General features: G+C 45.2%; 1 protein-coding gene across 8 annotated transcripts in view; it reads left to right on the forward strand.

The window, feature by feature from the left end:
- TRAF2 (TNF receptor associated factor 2) overlaps positions 1 to 22,548 on the forward strand; it is a 1,562,837-nt gene that overhangs the window by 966,757 nt on the left and 573,532 nt on the right. For 7 of the 8 annotated variants that reach the window (XM_069609765.1, XM_069609762.1, XM_069609766.1 and 4 more), the window contains one exon: positions 16,009 to 16,170. The exons of the other annotated variant lie outside the window; for it this stretch is intronic. In XM_069609765.1, the coding sequence (XP_069465866.1) occupies positions 16,009 to 16,170 (162 nt within the window). The remainder of the gene's footprint in view (positions 1 to 16,008; positions 16,171 to 22,548) is intronic. 8 annotated transcript variants of the gene reach the window in all.

Genomic DNA, 22,548 nt, shown 5'->3' on the forward strand with positions numbered 1-22,548 from the left:
ATCCTAAATAGAGCGAACGGGCGATGAGTAACTCGTGAAACACTGAGTTGCTTATCTTGGAACACATGTGGTTACTGCTTCATCCTATGTCATCCTGCAGGCCTTAATCTAATAACCTCAAGTGATATCTTCCTATTACAGGAGATGTGGAGCACCCAGCCATTTTTCATTGACGCTTTCCAGATAGTACAAAAGTATGCTCTTCCCTCGACCATGGGTCGCTCAAGTGGAAAACTTGCGATAGGAGCTAGGCTGGAACATACTCTCACTGCCCTGCCATACATAAAGAAATCCCCATACGTTTTACATGCCACACTACAAATATCTATAGACAAAAATGACACGATCCTGATTATAACTGTATATGATCCGCCGGGGGGTGCACAAAGAAAAGGTATAATGTCAATTATCGATGACGCTATTGTTCAATGGCATGAAACATCAGTAGAGGGCCTCATTGTTATAGCTGGAGATCCGAATGTTAGAAATGTCCATATTTTAGCCCCACACCTGAAAATGAGTGCGCTTGGTCGCGCTTTTTCGGAAGTCACGCTCTACTCTTCCTGCCTTTAGATACAGCAAAAGACGGCTGCCCGACATAGGCCAAACAGTAAAACTAGTACACGCATAGACCACATCCTAAGTGACTTTAGTACACAAAGGAAGTGTAGTCCTGTAGCACTCAAATTCAACAAGCTGAGTGATCATGCGACCTTGAGATGGCAGCTAAACATAGACTCCCCATGTGCAACTGAGTACATGGGTTGCCAGGTTACTCCTAAATCAAGGGGAAATGCCTTACGCTGGACAACTCTAAATATAAGAGAAATTAACGACGATAGGAAAAGCGTGATAACCTACAAATGGCATTACAAGAAGCAAACTGGAAATTAGAGCAATTAGTTAAGACTAATGATAGGCTAAATTTTAGGCAAAGCGATAAATTATAACCACCATATAAAAGCAAGTACACCCTTTGACCACTTGATAGCTGAAAAAAAGAAAATTCAATGGAAAGCCACAGCTGTACTTAAAAGAAACCCAAAACTGAACTGGGGTGAAAAATAGTACATCAAAAATCTGGCCACCAAATGTAAAACTGGCGAAAGCAACATATGCACTCAACCAAAAACGCAAATTGGCTTCTCCTATTTGGTTGTCTAAAATCACACGACAGTCATAAATTCTGGACTAACTTCAATGAGTATAAGAAGGGAATATCACCAGAGGAGATTAACCCCATCCCTGAGAGTGAATGGGTTGAAATATATCAAAAAATGGTATTACGACTCGAAACCGATCTACAGTGGCCACACCAGACAAATCGAAAGTATGTATGATAAATCTGAAGGTGGAAGAGATTATACTGAAAGTTATAATAAACTAAAAAGCTCCTGCGCTCCAGGCCCTGACGGCATTACAAACAGTCATGAAAGCGCACCTGGCTCTATGGGCATCATCCTAACAAAATTATACAAGCACATAGAATCATGGTATAAATCGCTGCTGTTTCCCCTATTTAAAAAAGGGGTGCGAGAGGACCCACACAACTACCGATTGCTAGCAATGATGGACACCGGCCAAAAGATCTTTGCCACAAGCCTCTTAAAGCGATTTACTAACTGGGCAAAGGAAAACAAAATACTTAATCCTTTGCAGACTGGTTTCAGGAAAAACTACAACACAACCACGAACATGTGTGTAATGCAATATCTAATTGCTGAAAATGAAAATAGGTCAGATTTGCACCGCTGATTCATAGATTTCAGCAAAGCTTTCGATCTTATCCCAAGAGATCTTCTGTGGCGTAAACTCACAGCGTGGAAGATAGATGAAAACTTGCTATACTACATCCACCAGCTATATACACAAATACATACATCTCTGTTTGACTAAACCACGAGGGTTGTGTACGAAATATCAAAACACAACCTTTGGCCTAAAACAAGGGTATTTTCTTGCACCCATCCCCATCTTGTATAATTTATATACGGCTGACTTAAACCAGGCTTTTACTAATAACCAAAACTTCCCACCAAAAATACACAGAGTGCAGATACCATGGCTTTCGTACCCTGATATTATTATAATATTTGATCTCACACAAATTGGTCTACAGCGCTCAATGAGTGCTCTAGGTGTATATGCTGCAAACAATGCTATGGATATAAACGTGACCAAATCAAAAACCATGATTTTAGGTAAACAGACACTGACAAAGACCCAATATGTGTGATATATAAATAAAGTCCCTATGGAAAGTGTAACCGAGTATTTATACCTGGGCTTTCCCATAAAAATCAAATCGAATTTACATAACCTGTAGAAAATGGTTGACTATAAGGCGCTACATAACACATTGGGGTGGACATAACATTGAGGGCCTGCTTGAAATATATCGCTCAAGTATGATACCATGCATCTTTTACGGTCTTGTAATATTAAAAGAAAAACAAGTATGCTGGTTGGAGAAACTTAAGGGAAAACTGTACGAAATGTCATAAATGTCCCAAGTTCTGACTTGGGACCCTGAGGGTTGAGACCCTGAGATTGGAGTATGGTACAACCTCATTAATGACAACCTGGCGAGTCCAAAGAAATAGTTCTTTGGACTCGCCAGGTTGTCATTAATTAACGCAAAATTACTGAAGACTAGTCAAAACACAAATGAGCTGCCACTGCTGTTAGGCTGTGGCGTAGCAACCACATAAAAGAATATCTTCATAAATGAATTACAAAACAAAGCAGTTAGCTTCATAAAAACACTAGATTTGGAGTCAGATATCCTGAGCACAGATCCAAATTACGAACATTAAAACATAGGGCAATGAACATGGAAAAGGTGTTAGGAAAAACTACGTATAATGAATACTCATCACAGGACTTCTCATGGTATAGACCTTTTGATGACCTTATTAAATTATCCTCCATGGAATTAAAAGTTTTGCTCTACGTCTGTGCCTAAACATACTACCAACTATGGAATATATCGGCGCTTGGCAAAACATTCCAGCGGAGGCCTGCCTGTGTAGACTGTGCCATAAGGTAACTAGACTAGTCGCCACATTCGAACAAACTGCTTATCAGTGAAAGAATGCTATTGGAAGGCCTATGTAAATTATTGTACATATTCAGCAGTAAAAGCCAACACGCTGCCCATTTTAACGCCCGATTATAGTTTGCACGCAATAGCATGATACGCACCTGTGAGTAACAGTTTATGTACACTGTTTTGTGGACCAGCGGCTGGCAATACCAGAATGAAACCCACTATCGGGGAATGATTGTCGGTGCCCTGTACAAAATATATGATACCTATGTTAAGTTAAGGTGTAGGGAGGCTCCTCTTTCTCCACACATGATATTGTCATTGTGGCAGGGTTGTGGTATTGTCCTACTTTTCCTGCAGAACACTTCCCACTGTCGCAGGAGAAAGACCCCGATAGATCCTACAGTTCTGTCTGCATCTGACTAGTAAATAATACCCCTGCCATTTGGGAGAGCAGGAAAAGAGGGGCAGGTATTGGTGTGTGGTTTCAGGGCAAGAAAGTGGAGGGCTGCAAGCACTGCAGAGGAAAATCCTCTATGCCGGCAATATACCTCAAACACGTGACAAGAGCTACCAACCGACCCTTTGCACTTCTACCCCCTGCCCCAGTAATGGCAGTGGTGAAGAAACAGGAGCTTACCTGACACCCCTCCTCACCGCCACCAACAGCTGATAATGAGAGATGGCTTCTTCCTGAGACAACTTTGTGAAGGGGACAGTTAAGCAATTTCGGCTGAGGGACAAGGCACCACTGCCCAGGAGCTATGGAATGGGGTTGGTTGCTGAAGGTCCTACACCATCCCTCTTAAATACCGGCATTGGAATATCTGATCCCTCTGGAAGCATTGTTTGTGTCATCTTGTTTGGTTTATACTCATGGGTTCTGGCATAGGCTAGTAGATTTTATGAAGGCCTTGCTGGCGAGTTCAATAACATTCTGGGATATTTGAATCTTTTAATTGACATTTACTGCACTGTGCATTTTTGACCTCTGGGTGGCAGCAGTGAGCCAAACATGAAGTGGACTTATGATGACATACACCGTTTCACAGACAGCGCTCTTAACATTTTTGTCATCGGTCACCATGGTTCGAGTACATTTCTTTTAGGTCGGGTAGGTACACTAAGTTCTCCAGCATGGGGCCTTGCATGGATTCACATGCTCATGAATATTCCCCGTTGTCAGGCTGGAAATCCTCGGTAAAAAAAATAACAGTTGAACTTTTACTGTAAAACTATATTTCTCCTCTAAACCAATCACTGTCCTCTGGGGTCATACTGCCCCCATCCAATGACCGTCCTCTCCCTACGCCCTGCCTCTGGCATCCATCATCAGATTTTCATCACACCCTCGTTTTTCAATGAGAAAAGTTAAATTTTTTTCCAAAGAGCCTGTGTGCTCTGTTCATCGTCTGCCGGCAACAGGGACCTGTTGTCGGTGAAGTTCCGTGCCCCTCAAGGGCAAAGATTCATTGAAGATTCTAGAAGGCCATCTTGGACCTACTTCGACCTACTTCGCGCCCTCCGAATATGACGGAGGAGGAGGAGGGAAGGTCCCTCTTCAGGCCCTGAACCAAATGCAGGCTACGGAATGTGTTTGTGGAAGACAAGCACCTGCACTGCCTCTACTGCCTACTCCCGGACTATAAGGAGTTAGAGTGTGCGATATGCCTAGGTTTCTCTAAGAAAACAACAAAAGAAAGGCATAGTAGACTGTCGGCATGGCTTAACCCGAACAACGCCTCTGACCTGTGCTCCGAGCAGGGTGCTGCCACGTCTAGGACCGGCCGGTCCGAGCAGCGGTGTTCTAAGTTCTTTGAGGTTGCCCCATCCATGGGGGTCCAAGATAAGGTCAAGATCTACAAGTCCGAGTCCACAGGGTTTGCCGCTGATGCGGGTCCCAAGCTGGATAAAGCGCGATCAGCATCACCTTCCACCTCCATAGCCAGCCTACCGTCGAGCTGCTTTTCAAAAAGGAAGTCGTCCACCAAGGCTAAGCTTCAGGAGAAATCCGATAAGCCAAGAATACAGGAGAAGAAGGCAGCGCAGCTCAACCGGTACAGACAAAGTCCTACTCAGCGACTTCGAGGACCACTACTACCATGGCAGCTATCGGTACTAATCCTACGAGGGTGGCTCCCGCAGCTCAGAAAATGTCCCTGCCCCCACAGCGCGACGTCACCGCAGGGGCCTTGGCAAAGACTGCAGGCTCTCCAGACATGGTAAAGGTACCGGGCCAGGTCCTGGTTCAGAACCCTCAGGGACGGGAAAAAAGGGGGGGGCAGAAACAGTCCTCCCAGGTCGCCGCTCAAACTATGGAGGTGTCCACAGATGATGATCAAGTCCATGCATACACGGTCCATGAGGACGATGGCACAGTGCTGGGTTTTCCTTCTTTGCCTTCTCAGCCGAGGGACATTTCATTGGACATCCTATCAACTCTCCCCAACTTGGTGTCAGAAATCCAGCTGAGAATGCCACAGGCACCACTACCTGTAGTGCTGCAGGCCCCTGATCAGCACCCATCTAAAAAGAAGAAGCGTTACCTGATGCCCCCATTTCAACCTCCTCCACCATGTCAGGCCCCTACAACTCACGGCGGACCCACAGACAGGGACAGATACAGCCACAAGCACAGATCAAGAGGAAGACTTTGTCCCAGCAGACAATGAATTGCTGCATTTGGATGTTCCTCACAGGGTTTCCCCACCAGATGATGTGGGATTGTTCCATTCCATGATCACCAGGGCCTCCAACCTATTTCAGCTGGTGCCTGAGGAAATCCAAGATGGAGGGCTTCTTGTACCAAAGGTGAGAGGCCAAAAGGAAGACGATCATGGCTGTGCCTTTTCTGGACGATATTTGGGAGGAGGGTCTGGCCCTCATGAAAAACCCATGCACGGCTCCAGCTAAACAGGATAGGCTGGTGAAGAAGTATAGGTTGCCGGACTCGCATCCAAGTGCCTGAGGTTGCAACCATCGCCGGACTCAGTAGTGTCGGCGGCTACAAGGAAACAGTCGGCTAACCCCTTTGCATTGTCGTCAGGCCCTTCAGACAGCAAGGGGGAAAAAGGATAAGGCGACATGGGGAATTAGGTGATTGACGGCCTTTACAATCAAGACGGGCTACGGCCTGGCGATCCTAGCCAGGTATGACAGGGAATTGTGTTACAAGCTAGGACGTATCCTGGAGTTTCTCCATGATTATAAGAAGATGGAAGCCCTTGCCCTCATCCAGGAGGGGGAAGTGGCATTGGCCATGCCATCACAGTGGCAGTGGACGTTGCCGACACAGGTTTCCGGCAGATGGGGGCACGGTGTCTGCCTTAGTCGGCAGGGATGGATGAAGGCTGCTACCTTCCATCAGGAGGTCCAAGCAAAGGTACTTCACATGCCCTTCTACTGGGAAAATCTGTTTGGGAAGGCCATCAACTAGTCCCTCCAGGCCATCAAGATGGATACAGAGACAGCCTGTTCACTCAGCACTCCCCAGCAGCACTGCTCATCTTTTTGCTCCTTCAGGGGAAAATCAAGCAGGTCATCAAAAGGTTTCTCAACGTCTTACAGACAGCCATCCCGGTCCTCTTATGCAAGAAGCCTACAGTGGTTTCTCCCAGGCCTACGGTAGTGGCAGACAGTGTCGCCATCGCCTGTACGGCAGGACGCCGTCGCTCAAGCAAGCCTGAACCGGCCAAGATGTCGGACTCCCCACTGGTGCACCCTGGTGGGAGGCCTGCTGACTAGGTTCGTCAGCGAGTGGAGGAAGATCACCACCGACAGATGGGTGCTGGACGCTCTCGCACACAGGCACAGCTTGGAGTTCCAACGCAGGTGCCCTCGTATTCCGCCGGTTCCCCATCAGGAGCAGCACATCCCTCAACTTCTGGAAGAGGTACGAGCAATGCTATGAAAAGAGGCGATGGAGCTAGTTCCCCAATGGCTCCGGGCTCTGGAGTCTATTCTAGATACTTTCTAGACAGAAAGAAGACAGGGGGATGGAGACCCATCCTGGACCTACGATGCCTGAACACATACTTGGTCCATAAAATTAAGGATGGTCACGTTGCAGCACGTGCTCGGCCAACTGCAAAAAGGGGATTTCTTGATGTCGTTGGACCTGGAGGATGCCTATTTCCACATCCCCATTCGCTAGAAACATTGGAAATGTCTACGTTTCGTGTTGCAGGGCCAGCGCTACTAGTTCAAGGCACCAATGTTCAGCTTGAAGTTGGCCCCAAGAATGTTCACAAAATGCCTGGCTCCAATGGCGCCCATCTACATCTGCAGGGCATACACATATACCCGTATCTCGATGATTGGCTGATTAACACGAAGGCGACCGTCCGACTATTGACAGATCTGGGATTCTCTGCCAACTAGCGAAAGTCCTGCTTGACACCATCGTAGAATGCACTGTTGCTCGGTGCCAAGCTCTGCATGGTGTCTTGCTTGGCGTCTTCCTCAGAGGAGAGGCTAGCAGCCATACAAGGAAAGGTGCAACGACTGTTGTCGGCAAAGACGGCTGCAGTGCGGGCAATCAAGTCGTTACTGGGCATGTCGTCATCCTGCATCTACATCATCCGTCTCTACAGGATGCAGAAGCGACCACTACAAGAATTCCTGGATGCCAGTTGCCTACAAGTGTCTGGAAGTTTTACAGACAAGATCCCTCTCAACAAGGAGTTCCGACAAGTAATAGCATGGTGGAGGGGTTCTCTCCCACATAGCCAGCGCACAGGATTTCAAAACCCTCCATACCAGGGGACGGTCACCAGGGATGCCTCCTTGGAAGCTTGAGGAGCACACCCTGAACGTCTGCATGCCAGAGGCCTGTGGCTGCCAGAGGAGAAGGATCTGTAGATCAACATCCTGGAGCTACGGGCAGTGTTCTGGACCCTCAAGTCAATTCCTACTGTCTCTGAAAGGCAAGGTGGTGAGGATCTTCACGGACAACACCGCCACCATGTTTTACATCAGAAAGCAGGGGGGCACTTGATCCCTGGTGCTCTCCAAGGAAGCTCAGGACTTCTGGCACTGGGCCGTCGGACAGGGGATGTTCCTCGTCCCTCTCCACCCGGCTGTAGCCAAGAACACCATCTCAGACTCCCCAAGCAGGGAACTGTGCTCCTGCTACGAGTGGGAGCTTAATCGGGATCAGGTGGACAGCCTGGTCGGTGAGTGGGACAGACCCCAGATCGATCTTTTTGCCACAGCTGTGACCTCCGAATGCAAGAGGTTTGCCTGCAGATTCCACCAGCCAAGGAGCTTGAGGGACACTTTCTCCTTCCTGTGGGAAGGGCTGTTTCTGTACGAGTTCCCTCTGTTCCCTCTCCTGCTACGAGTCATCAACACAGACGGTGTCAATGCAAGATGCTACTCATCGCCCCGCTGTGGCCGAGGCAGATTTGCTATCTGGACCTTCTCAGCCCATCAGTGTCGCCTCCAGTCAAGTTGCTGGTGGTTCCGGATCTACTCACCAGAGAACATGGTGCCAATCCTTCATTACAACCTGGGATCGATGAACCTAAAGGCTTGGCTCCTGCACCCTTAGAGTTTGGAGGTTATGAGTTGCCAGCCGACTGCAGTGTCAATCTGGAAAAGTGAATACTCTTCATTTGAATGACAGACGTAACTTGATGGCCGTAGGCCAACCGTCTTATGCACCGAATTATAGAAATATAGACTGCTATGCTTGACCAAAAAAGCGGCCATTTCAAACGTAGCAAGAATCGTCATTTTGCTTGTTAACCATTGCTCATTGCTTTCTGTCTAAACTGCTTTGCAGCTTGCAATTCTTGCGTATTCTGCTTACTCTGCTCAACTGTTAACATTGTTGTCTGAATATGAAAGGACAAGGTCGCGGGACTGAGGAGTTCGTTGAAACTCCTCATGATTAGCCCAGAAAGGAATGCCCACGCTCCCTCTCTGTAGCCTTGGGAGAGAGCTGCAGGGCATTTAATCACTTCACAGCTGCCAGCCAGTCTCGTACGATGTTAGAATATGTTAGAATAAAACAGCTAAAGGCTTGAATTATGCTCTTCCTACAGCCCCCCTTCACAAAACCCTTTAGAGCGTGTCGGCTCCCAGGACACGAATAGTACCTCATAGATAGCAAAGTATGGAATGTGGCTCTTCCCCCGTGTGCAGCTTGCTTCCAAGAACAGAACCACCAACTAAAAGATGCCTCCGCACTTTCTAAATTGCACATTGTTACTAGAATAGACATCAAAAGTGTCATAATTGTCATACTCGTCGGAAATGTCCATCGTCATCCCGAGTTCAAAGAAGCTAACCAAAGGGGGTGTTAAACATGACATTGCTGATTGTATGATATGCATTTTGTATATATGTAACTGATGTACGTAATTCGCTCTCTTGCGTCCCTCGAGGTCTAGGAAACTCACGTCGCGGGGCGTGAGACCAGAATTGACCAATTGGGACTATTCTTGCTTGCAATAAACCCTAGCATTGGGAATTTGAACCTTGTGTCTGGCGCATCTTTTTGTGTATGGTTATTGCCTTGTTTCAATATCACGAGGGACCCCTAGGGGCCCCTTTCAACAGGGAGGTCCTCGCCAAGGCCAGGGTGTCGTCGACTTTGAAGTGCTATGGCCATAATTGGAAGCGTTTTGCTACTTGGTGCCGGTTGCAGGAGATTACCCCTCTGAAGGTCACGGCTCCTCAGATCCTTCCATACTAGCTATCCTTGGCAAAAGCTGGACTGGCTCACACATCCATCAAGGTACATCTGGTGGCCATCTCCTGCTACACCAGGTACCCGGGTAGATCCCTGCTGTGGTCCCACAGACTTGTCAAGGAGTTTTTCAAAGGTCTTTAAAGATCCTTCCCACCGGTGAAGGCTCTTGCCCCAGCGTGGGAACTCAACGTGGTTCTGACGAGGCTCATGGGGGGCCCCCCCATCAGGCCCCACTCAAGTTTCTCTTGGGGAAGACTGCTTTCCTTGTGGTCATCACCTCTGCCAGAGGTGTAGGTGAGATCCAGGCCCTATCCTGCAAGCAACCGTACCTGACTTTCCACGAATCAAGGGTGGTACTACATATGCACCCCTCTTTTATGCCGAAAGTTCCTTCGGAATTCCATCTTAACAAGCCTTTCGTGTTGCTTGTTTTCTTCCCGAAACCTTTGTCGCCGGCGGAGAGGGCCTTGCACTCGCTAGAAGTTGCTTGTGCCTTACAGTTCTACGTGATGCGCACAGTTTTCGGAAGACCTCACAATTGTTTGTGAACTTTGGTCCTGTGAACCATGGGAAGGCCTTGTCCAAGGCTTCCATTTCAAGATGGCTCTCCGGATGCATCTTGAATTGCCATCGGTTGGTGAACCTACAGATGCCGGGCCGTCCGAGGTCCCACTCCACCAGATCGATCGCTGTGACGACGGCGTTCCTGTTTGTTGTGACCCTGCTAGACATCTGCCGGTTTATGCACACCCTACTGCGTCAGCGGGAATTCCAGGGAGGAGTCCAGAGTTGGCCAAGCAGTGCTACAGAACCTGTTCGCTTGAGGTGCGTCTGTTCCAGAGGTAAGAGTTAAATGCTTCTGTTGAGCCTTGCCACCTCCCATGGTTGTGTAATCTTGTGCTGCTGTGTGGTCTTTTACTGATGTGTATTCGTTATTCATGAGCATGTGAGTCCATGCCAGACCCCATGCTGGAGAAGGTTTAAGTTTCTTACTTGTAACTATTGTTCTGCAGCATGGGTCTGGCATAGATTCACATGCAAACCTTTCCTCCAGCCCCTCTGCGGCTCTTCTTGGTCATACTGCCACTTTAGGTGCTTACCAAATCTGAAGATGGCTGCCAGAGGCGGGGTTTAGGGAGAGGACTGTCGTTGAATGGGGGCAGTATGACCCGGAGGACAGTGATTGGTTTAGAGGAGAAATACAGTTTTAAAGTGAAAGTGAAACTGTTCTTTCTTTTACCAAGGATTCCCAGTCTGACAACGGGGAATATTCATGAGCATGTGAATCCATGCCAGACACGCTGGAGAACAATAGCTACAGGTAAGTAACTTAAACCTTACTCGACCTGCAGGTATAATGATTATGTAAGGCCTGATACTATTTTCAAAATGTTTTGAAAAGAAACAACTTGCTTTGAAGCTCAATAAATGGTCCTTCATGTTTTGTCATTCTGAATGATTTCATTTAACAAAACATTGTGTGATAAATATGTAATCTTTTTTTGTGATTCAGTGCTTTGTACTGATTTATTAAAAATAATGCATATATATTTGTTCTAATTTTTAAATGTACTTTTCACTTTTGCAACTTTGTGACAGAAGGTGACCCTGCCTCACTCACCTGCTTACTTTCCTTCCTGCCCCTTTGGTTGCCCCATCATTGCAATTCAACACATCTACCAATGCCAGTGCTTCGCCATTTGCTTAATTGTACGCCGTTTCCTCTGGTGAGTCCCTTCCTAAAAAAACATCAAGCTGGCCCCTGCAGCAGTCTGAAGGGATTTTACAATGAATAAAGTAGAAAAACACATGATTTGCTTTCAATTTATTTTTTAATACTTTTTTTTTTATAAGGGCCTGTTCATAAATTGTGTTGTTGCTATTGCTTTCTTGTATTGTTCTCATACAGATTTGACCGCAGTTGTCCTAAGAAGTGAAATAGCCGAGAAAAGTTTTAATGCACTTTTGTTTTACTTTTTAAATGTTTAAATATGCTTGTTGCAGTAATTTTGTAGACCTCCGTCTATGTTGCTATTTAACATTGACTGTATGGTAGTAGTACGTTTCAATAATTTGTTGTAAAAAGGTTAGCCCTAGAGGTGGTTTTCTTCTCCTGTGATATTTATTGCCACCAAACTAATGCTGCAGTGTTTTTCTGTGTCTGTGTGAGGTCGGACCTATAGAAACAAGCATTTCTTTGCTCTTTTTCCCCCAATCCGCACTCTCATCAGTCTCCAGAACTTCACCTCTCAGCACACTCCCAAGAATGCACATGTAGCAAAGATGTCTCAAATGCACCTCCATTCAGGGCCAATGTAGTAATTACCTGCCTCACTTACCTACACTCTGTGCCTCATCGAACAATTTTCACTAGTGAGAACCAGATGTGGAATACTCTAAAATACTGTGCAAGCGGTAGCATAAATGTTATTTGTGGCATGCCCAGTTAGCATAGTTCACTGTCACACCCAGACGCACTTAACAGAATACTCCCATGTCCACTATCCTCTCCTATACCTCTTGACATCTTGCATGTGGGCCCAATAATTCTCAAATCGGCCAGCCCTAATCCACTGCCTTTTTGCCTGTGACGTGAGTCTGCACCCCCATCCTCCCCTCACCAAGATTGGCACTTGCTTACGCCTTTTGGCTGAAGGAAGCACATTTTTAAGGTGTATTTAAAATACCTAAGAGCGTTCAAAGGGTTAATACATCTTAACGTTTCTACTCATGCATTCCTAGGACAGCCCAGTTTCACTTGTTGATATTCAATTAAAGCAGTGAATTATTTTGCACATATGTAATACTGGATCGCACGAAATAAAGAAAGTATGGCCCACCATTCACCTGAATAAGTGCAATTTTGCCTAGAATTCATAAATAAAAACGGGCTTGCTTTTCCAAGTTGTTAGTAATTTCAAAATAAAGTACTTGATTATTAGCCTCAACAGATGTGCAGTATTATAAGTACTGTATTGACCAGTATCTGGAAAATTCACCAGAAATTGTGTGCCCAAAGTTCTGAAAGTTTAAGTTGTCTTTTTAATTTTTCAATATATGTGGGCTCGTTCTCTTCTCTTCCCCACTGCATGGTTGCAGTGGCATGGAACTCTGCTGAAAAGAGGCCATGGACTAATATATAAAATAACGTAACTTGATCACACCTGCACACCAAGATTTCCCTTCTGCCCCCTGACATCTGATGTCTAATGCTGCACTCCTGGAACTAAACAGAGATTCATGGTTGCTCTCCGCCGCAGTTATAGCATTGTGAATGAAATAGACGAATGTCTGATTTATATCGTCACCCAAGGCACTTTGTGTGTGTGTCTGTACCATTTGAATGTTGACTGCGGCTGGGTACTTCAACAGCCATATTTGGAGGTTTTTATTAGTCAATAGATTACTGTCATCATTTAACACCTTTGTAGCCATTTAAACAATTTAGAAAAAAAGAAAGTATAAAATAAATGTTTAATTTTAAAATGATCCTTTTTGCAACTCCCCATTCTGATGGGGTGAGGAGGCATTTACCATTCTGATTAAGATTGGCTAGTGATAGTTAACTCTTGATGATTAAGAAAGGGTGTGCTGTGTGTATGTATATAATTGCGGTGTGTAAAGAATCGAGGGAATGTGTATCTTCTCCCGAAAGGAGCGCACCCCTCTGTGAGACAAGGGAGCTGATGCGGCTCCGCAACACACTCCTGGGAGGTCGAGGCATATGGGATCTCACCGGAATAGACTCCCCCTTAGGGGACAAGGACTCATTTGCATGATGAACTCCCTAAAGCTGTACACACTGTGGTCTACATATGATGATGTAAAATACCGGAAACATGTGAATATTAAGACAAAGAAAGTCTTCAGAGATGCCACTGACTTATAGACAAAGAACATGTCCCTTTAAATCAAAATAGCCAATCGACTGGGACGAGTACGTTGAATAGCATGCACTCAATGAGCTACAGTCAGAGAGGAGAGAGAGGGCAACAAATACGCAGGCCCAGGAAGGCCCCAAGCTGTGTAACACCTGTAGAAGGCATAAGCCAGCGTGTTTCAAACTTGCTTGATATTGGAGAGTGCGATGACAGAGCTACGGCGGACCTGAAGCGCGAGAAGCTGACCGGGCATGAGCCCGGTGGAAGGTGGTGGCGAGACCGCGAAGGAAGATCTGTGGTGGACAGCTGGTCTACAAACCATCGCTGATACCACCAGAAGTAAAGCCGCAGGGTGTTGGGTCACTCATCAGAGCACCAGGATACCACGAGGAGGGATACGCCAACGAAGAGAAGGTGCTAGTCGTCTGACACTAGAGAGCTAGAGAGAAGGTTACTGAGGTACACGGCTTTAAAGGGAAAGGGTACGGGAGAACGGGGATCACGGGAGGCCTTGGGGCAATCATTATATTGTAGAAGCAACACGTCTCAGTAGAAGTCATGAGACAAAGTTAACCTTGAAACAAGTGAACATAAAATATTGTGATACAAAACAAAGAATTAATAAAAATCTGAATACTGGAAGAAAATGACAGTGGATAACAGTACCCTGGGAAAAGGGGAAAGAAACTCATTCAAACTTGAAACCCATGAACTTGAATTGTGATGATACAAAAAACTGAATTTCTGAAAAGCTGAATAATGAGAGAGAACAGTGTATTACCACACCCTGGGAAAAGGGGTAAGTAATTCGATATTCTGTACAAGAAGAACAGGATACTAAGGAGGGAGAACGTTTTGAGTCAGAGTTTAGAGGAACTAGACTATTGAACCACATGCACGGTCAAGTAGACCAAAGCAAGCTAAGCTATGATAGCCCAGGAGTGAAAGGCTGCCTGAGCAAAAACGCCACCCAGTTATACGCTGAGAGCCACAACCAGGAATATAGATGGTATAAAAGATCTCCAAAGGGGATTACCAAAGAGGAAGGACAATTCTTCTTGAAGAATGACAGAGACTGATCCAAGAAATCAAGAGAAACTATTTAAGGATTATATATTAATCAAGAAACCTACAGACTGGTACTAAGGAGAAGGGAGTAACTCTACGAACCCAAGTTAGTTTTCGTAGTGGTAGGGTCAGCTAGGGTAATTCTGGAAAGTGGGCTGATTTCTTTGAACATTCACAAATGACTGACAAGCACCTTAGAAACATAGGCAGGGACCACCATAGCGGGCTCTGTCATTCCATCACCCTGTTTTTCGCAGCATTTTTTTGCCGACAGTTTTTATTTTATTATTTGTTTTTTTTATTTATTGCCGCAAAACCCATCGAAACCCCCTTCCCCCCTATTTACAATCTAGTCCCCATAACCCCTCTACACCTTATATCCCTTTACCCACCCCCGCCCCCATATTTTTTGTTGGGTTTTTGCAGTAATAAATCGGTGGCAAAAAATGCAGCAAAAAAAAGGGAGCGATGAATGGTCGCATCTCCCATAGCGAAAGGAAAAGTTAGGCCATATCTTATTTTAATAAGTTTGTGTGTCCTCAGAGCATCCGTTTTCCTCTTCTGACTCAACACAGGTGAAAGTGACTTTTTTTTAGTTTTTTACAACTAGCTAGGAATGCCCAGCATTAGTAGAATTGCTACTTACTCCGTTTGATCATCATGGTTTCATGAAAAGCAAGGCTTCGCTGGGACACTGCAAACTTTACTTCTGCTGTTGACTCCTGGTGATGGAGTTTTGCATTCTGATAGCTCATGCTTTGCATATTTCCCAACAAAGATCTTTTTTACAAAGTCTTGGGGGCCAGGTTAAAGAAAGTTTGCCTTTCCTGTAGTTTCTAGCCTCACATACTTTGCAACCGATTTTAATTAGGCTCATTTTTCCTGCCATTGGTAGTCACATTTAAAAATACTGTTTATTTTCATTGAGCCGATTTTGAAACTACATTTGTGTCCAAAATAGAAAAGTATGTAATTATAACCTATACCACCATGTTGAACTAAACCCCTATTCATTTTCCATTCGATAGAAGAGCAGTGCAATATGGCTTCACCTTTGTCTCTCATTAAACATATGTTTTCACAACTTCCCTGCTCTTGCTAAGCTTTCCTTCCATTGTCTGTGCAGCTGTTTTCCTTCTTTCTGTTGTGTTTTGGTTGCTTATTTTACTAAGAGGGTAGAGTGCAGAATGTTCAGGATTACTACTCTGGTGTATTATCAGACGGATAAAGTTCAGTTAGTACACATGTGTTATTTTGGCACTCAGTATTTGATTATACCCGTTTAATTGAAGCACTGCTCTTGTCTGTGTCAGGGCACCCACGAGGGGAACTGCCCATTCATGCTGGTCCCGTGCCAGGCTTGCAACGTGATGATCAAGCTGAACGATAAGGAGCGGCATAATGAGCGAGAGTGCCCGGAGAGGAAGCTGAACTGCAAATACTGCAAGCTCTCATTTTTCTTTCCTGAAATCAAGGTAGGGTATGCTTGTGGTTTTCAGGCCACAGAGCTCATGTTTAATTTGGGGCTTAATAAAAAGCGCTAGAAAAATAGCTTTCTATGAGCCATGTCTTTGGTTTTCCAAACTACTCGAAGGTATTGGTGTTCTGATGGACAGAGAAGGACTGAGGCAGAAGAAAAGCTTGGCAAGCCTTATAGACGTAGGGAGTAGCAAAAGCCAACAGTGAAACAAAGGATGGCTCGGCTGGGTGCAACAGGAAATCTTATCCGGCAAGTTGCTGGTCATCATGCTAAATGGGGCAGTTACCTAGGGGGATTGGTTGCACAGGGACTCAAGTAGGGATCACAAATGTCCCTGGCCATGGATGGCTGGTAAATTGTGGACTGGAAGCATAGTGACAGTTGAGAGACTGGACTGGAATTGTGTTGGTCAGAGCATCTCCAGGATGACAAAAGATAGGTTAACCTTTAACGGCTAGTAGAGTGTGATGAGAAGTGTGGATTAGCAATTGGCCACATAGGGTAAGAGAAGATTAGAGTGGGAAAAGCATTGACGATGCAGAGTTGAACAGAGGAATGTGAATCTGGCTGTGTATATTCCTCAGTATGTTTGATGTAGAAATCTGAAATCACTATTAATAATAAACAATATGGGTGACAAGGGAAAAACGGAGCGACTCGTGAATACACCTCATAAACAGAAGAGTTAATACGACATAGAGTCAAAACTGGACATAGTAATGAAAACGAGCGCTATGTCTGGGGTCCACAACTTGTGGCTCTCCAGATACTTTGGAATATGGCTCCCATGATCCCCGATCATTGACTATGCTTGCTAGGGCTTATGGTTATAGTCCAAAAAAGTATTGTCAAAGGTTAATATAAGACAGTGGAGTAAACAAGAGAGAGTCAGAACTCGAAAAGAATTTGGATCTACGACGACTAAACGTGGAGACACACAGGTGATGTCTAGCTGTGGGGTGGGTACTAGTGGTGGCTGGGTGATGGACACTAATGAGGGACAGATTTGATGTAGCACTGGACATTATTGTTGGCTAGGAAAATAGGTGCTAGTTAGATCTTTGGCTGTACTGTGCAGTATTGAACATCTTCTGTTAATGAAGCAATTTTGGAAGAAGTCTAACAAAGAATTGGAGGATTTCTTGTTATTAAATCAGTTATTTGTAAAAGAATAATATACTAAGGATTATATACTAATTTAGATTGGTCTCCAGTGCATGTATTGATTAGGGATAGGTGAGGCTCTATTACTGGCACAATAATTCAATAGGTTAATCGGGAAGAAATGATCAAAGAAATGAGGGTTATTCACCTACATATTTGCAAGCACAAAAATACATGGCTTGCTTCCTATAGACAGAATTACATAGAGTTCTTATTTTTAGGTTTAAAAGTTTGGCTACATTATAAGTACTACGCTGGAGAACATCTATTCCTGTGAAGGGCCATACTTGCAGAGTATGTACATTCTGTCATGTGAAGGTTTCCTCACACACTTAATAATTTGGTGCTCTGAAACAGTCTGTACATAAGGAAATGTTTGGCTAATTTGTAGTACCATTGGAATTTTTTTACACTGTAATGATTTTTGGTGTAAGATTTTAAACACACATTTTGTTTATTTTATCAGTTTTTGGTTTGTGGAAATGTATATGCAATTTGCTTGTAAATAAGCATTAAACGTTAGATGACTTGTACTTTATAACATTTATAAATGGACACATTTAGAGAGTAAACGTTTTATCAAAATTTGAGTTTGTACTCGTTTGGTATTTAATTGTGTAATTAAAAGTTTAAAATGTATAATTGAATGCGTGTATTTTGATGTGAAATGTTTGTTTTAAACTAGATTTTTTGAAAATAATTAATATTATAACACTTAATAACAATTAACACTAGCCGACAGAGGTGTCCACAGAATTATGGGGAGTTATGGATTCTTTTTTTGGGCTGGTGCTGAAAACTTGGACAAATGAGGAGAAGGGTTGGATTTATGAAATGTCAGGATGATGGAATTGGGGAATTGTCGTTGACATTCAGACGAATCACGGCACACCTGGTTTAGATATAGGTGGACATTGACCGGGTCTTTGAACATGCCAACTTGCGAGGTATTGACAAATTTACTATTTTGGGTTGTGGGCCGATGGAGCCACTTGTGAGGGGTAGAGATGGACATAGTAAAAGCCTAAACCGATGTTTGATTAGGAACAGCAGGATGTAGAGCAAGGGACATTTTGAGGCTCTTAGTTCCCATCAACTTTGGCTGGGATTGAACAAGTGATTAGCAAGTGATGGCACAGGAGAATATGGCCTTTAGCCAACAGATGATAGTAATACCTAAAATGAAGTTGGTGACTAGCAGAGTTCTTGATTGTAGTGAGGCAATAGGAAGGGCTACTATTGAAAAGGGAAAAGTTAAGGGCCATGGTGTGGAATTGCTGACTCTTGGCCAGGTTTAAGAGAACCCCAAGAGCAAGAGCCAAGAGCAACGGGTTGGGTGGACAGACGAACAAACCAATGCTTAGGGAAACACAAGGACTAACGAATACTAGTAATACAACAGAATATCTACAGTGACTAAGACCTGGGATAAGTGCAGGTCTGTGTGCTTGTAGATACTAGAGAAGACCACACATGGGAGAGAAGGACAGCATGTGGAAAAGACAAATGTTGAAATGGGAATTACTGCGATGTGTTCCTCTCAAGTGTTTCCCTGACTGAGTATTCTAGGTACAGCGAAACCTTTCGGTAAGCATGGGAATCAATATTCAGTGGACCGTTGATCCAGGGTACTGCATTCCGAGGTAATTGAGGGACAGGGTTATATTTAAGCCCAGTGATGTGCAGTGATATGCAGTGATGTTTCTTACTCAATAATAGACCAGTAGAGAAGTGTGGAGGTTAACCAAGGGCCTAAAGATTAGTAAGGCTTGTAGAATTAAGGAGAATTTGGAAATTAATTGGAATGGAGCAGCGAATTCAGAGGCTCAAATCATGTATTAAAGGATTATGCTGGACTTGTGTTGTCCAATAATACATGGAATGTTTATCCAGAGACCACAAACTATTGAAATGTAACCCCCCTTCAGCCCCTTTCTACATCATCCTTTGGCACCAGTTAGTGTCATTGTAAAATAATTGTATGCATATCTTGCTTAATTTTTCTTTTAATGAGTTTTGTTTTCGTGTAATGATCTTGCTGTCCCAGGCGCGATTATCCCCATTTTGTGCTATTGTGAGAGGTGACCTCATTATGTGGCTGCACTGTGGGTTTTTGATTTCTGAGCATTCTTCTTACATTTGACAGTAACAATGTTCCTTTTTTATAAGTCAATGTTTTATTTCTGTGTGCATTATTTATTTTTTGTAAATGTCTTTCCATCACAGTATAGCAAAGGTCAAAGGGTGTGCACAGCAGGAATACAATACACTTCAGGTTGTATGTGTGGGTTTCTGTCTGGGTGCTGTAAGGGTGCAGAAGAAGGCTGACACACAGGTGGCATGGTTTATGCTATAGCATGTTATTCACCAAGAAAATAAGGAGAACGCCTAACTTTCCCTACTTCTATGGGGGTTTTCCTGCGTCAACAAAAATGCTAAAGGTATCTGGCAGAATCTCGTTATAAACTAAAGAGTCCACCATTCTGTGTCAATATCTGTAATTCTGGCCCTTACACTTATAACTAAACTAGAAGGTTGTGTCAGTGTTCTTTTTCCAGGAGAATGACTCCCTTCTCCTGGACTGGGTTGCACCGTTCAGGTTTCACGTTCTTAACCAGGGCGAATGCCTCCCCTCCCCTGCTCCCTACTTCACAAACAAAGGACTGCCAATCCTATAATACTCTGTATCTTTTCTATTATTATTTATTTAATTTGATTTAGTTGATACACACATTTTCAAATATTAGTCACATACATATTAGTCATATACATATAAAAGAACAATCATTTCAATAAAGATTTTTCCATTCTTTAACAATGTACATAAAATTAAAAAAAATAACTAATTCGCACCCAAACCCAAGACATGAATACAAAATAAAAAATACAAAACGCAAAGGTACAGATTACCTTCATCCTTAACCATAAAAACAAATCAGATGAATAAGAAAGCCATAATCAATAAAACAGAATCAGTAAAACAATGAAACAAGATCAATAAAACACCATTCCATGCACAGAGCGCTTTACCCCTCAGCATATAAAAGCCTTCTCTGAAATCCTGCTGCCAGCGCCCGGATCCGTTGCTGACCCTCGCCGCCATGGAGTGCGGTTGCGAGGGACACGAGCATCAACGAGCGATCACGGCCCCTCGGCACTCATCCTGGTGGCGGCCCGGCGGCTGGGAACGTATACCCTCCGATCCTGCTCGTACTCCTGAAGGTGGGTTTTGTGTGGGGCCGGCCTCGCGCTGCTACCGGACTTGCCCCACTCGGCGGAGGCCCGGCGGTATCGGTGTTGTTCTGTGGCGCCCTTTACCCGCGGCCGGGTGTTGGGTGGCGACAGTGCGTGGGCGCCCATTCCCCATCGGGGGCCCGCTCGGACGCCTTCCATCCATCCCTGCCTCTTCCCTCCCCCGGCGCGGCTGTCCTTCTGACTTTCACGGGCCCCTGTGCCGCGGATTATAGCTGCTAGGGGCTCCACTGACGCCCGTATGAACGTTTGAACGTGGGAGAACACAATACATCCCATGTGAGGCTAATGGATGTAAACCACTGCGAGACACATTGCCTTGAATTGGAAGAGGATCTCAGCATCTTGTTCTCGCTGCGAGGCTCGGGCTCTTCTAGCCCACATTCCCATATATCCCTTCAGCATGGTCCCCTCGTACCAGAGGGACCCTGGCCGATTTCATCTGTACCTCCACCATGCCCGCAAAGAACCCGGGCAAAGCCAGGAAAACGGGCCCGATGGACTCCTTTACAAGCTCGCAGGCCTCACCCGAGGGCCCGAATCCTCATCCTTCTGCTTCGCCCCTCGACGCAGAGGACACGAAATTCGATCACTTACTGACAACTGTTCAGAATGGGTTCCTAGCCATAAACGTTAAGCTCGATGACATTGTCTCCACGATAGGCTCGCTGAAAACGCGTCTGGACAAGGAAAGTGCCAGAATCACAGACACTGAAACTAGAATTGGCGCAAACGAGGATTCCACTAGGCAAAACACCCAGGACATTGCACAAATCAGAGGGGAAATGAACAAGCTCTGTGACAAGTGCGACGATCTGGAGTCCCGCTCCAGACGGAACAACATCCGTATAGATGGCCTTTCGGAGAACTTCTGTAAGGGCCCCATGGAGACTCGTCTTGAGGACCTTCTGAAATCTCTCCTGGGGGAAGAGGCTTTCTCGCCCCAATTCCTTGTTGAGCGAGCGCATCGCTCTGCCGCTCCGCTGCCCAAGCCGGGTGCACCTCCCCGCACGGTGATCGCCAGAATGATGAATTACAGGGACAGGGATGTAATCCTTAAGCTGGCGAGGGAGAAAGGACCTCTGAGGTCCGGAACCGATACATCCACATTTACCCGGACTTCTCTGCAGGGGTCCAGACTCAGAGACGATCCTACGACTATGTCAAGCGCCAACTACGACTGAGACAGGTTCCTTACGCCCTTCTCTTTCCGGCGAAACTTCGTATTCAACACGGTGGAAGAGCTCATTTTTTCGAATCCCCTGCAACTGCCTTTGCCTACATGGAAGCCTCGATACCCCTTCCGCCCGGGAGACGGGAGCCTGATCAGAACGATCTGCAACAACCCATATGATTGGCCCCCCCGACTTACTGATTCTATCATCAGGAGCGCTTAGCCTATGTTGATACTTGGAAATGCTGGAAACTGGACAGGAAAGGGGGATGACCACTGTCTCCCCCGTATTAGAATAAGCTGGATGAGCTGCGCCCGAACTGACGCGGTGTTGCTGGACTCGTCCCCTTCTCTGGGAACACCCATAAATTAGTTCTGGGGTTCATCATCAAGTTGGGCACGATGGTGTGGGTGGGGGTGGGAACGGGTGATAGGGGATTGTTTCACTGCTCGGAAATTGTTAATGCTGCGGGTAGCCCCTTTTTGGCACCAGATAAGTGGTGTAGTTGATTTAATCAGGTTAAGACCTCAGGATGCCCCGGTTGGGCGCAAGGCACAAAAGTTTCTTTTTGTTTGTTGTTGTTTGTTCACTGATAAAATTGCATTCACTGGTTCGCTCACTGACCCTCTTTGCAAGAATACTTCTTCAAATGTTATCATGATGCACGAAAATGGCGCAAACACTAGAGCACCCATGGGGCTACAACTGAAACTAATCACTTGGAACATTCGGGGGTTGAATAATAGAGCGAAGGCCAGCAAGGTGGGTGCATACATTAACAG

The sequence above is a fragment of the Ambystoma mexicanum genome, chromosome 8, assembly GCF_040938575.1.
Source record: "Ambystoma mexicanum isolate Mex_15411 chromosome 8, UKY_AmexF1_1, whole genome shotgun sequence".
NCBI lineage: Eukaryota > Metazoa > Chordata > Amphibia > Caudata > Ambystomatidae > Ambystoma > Ambystoma mexicanum.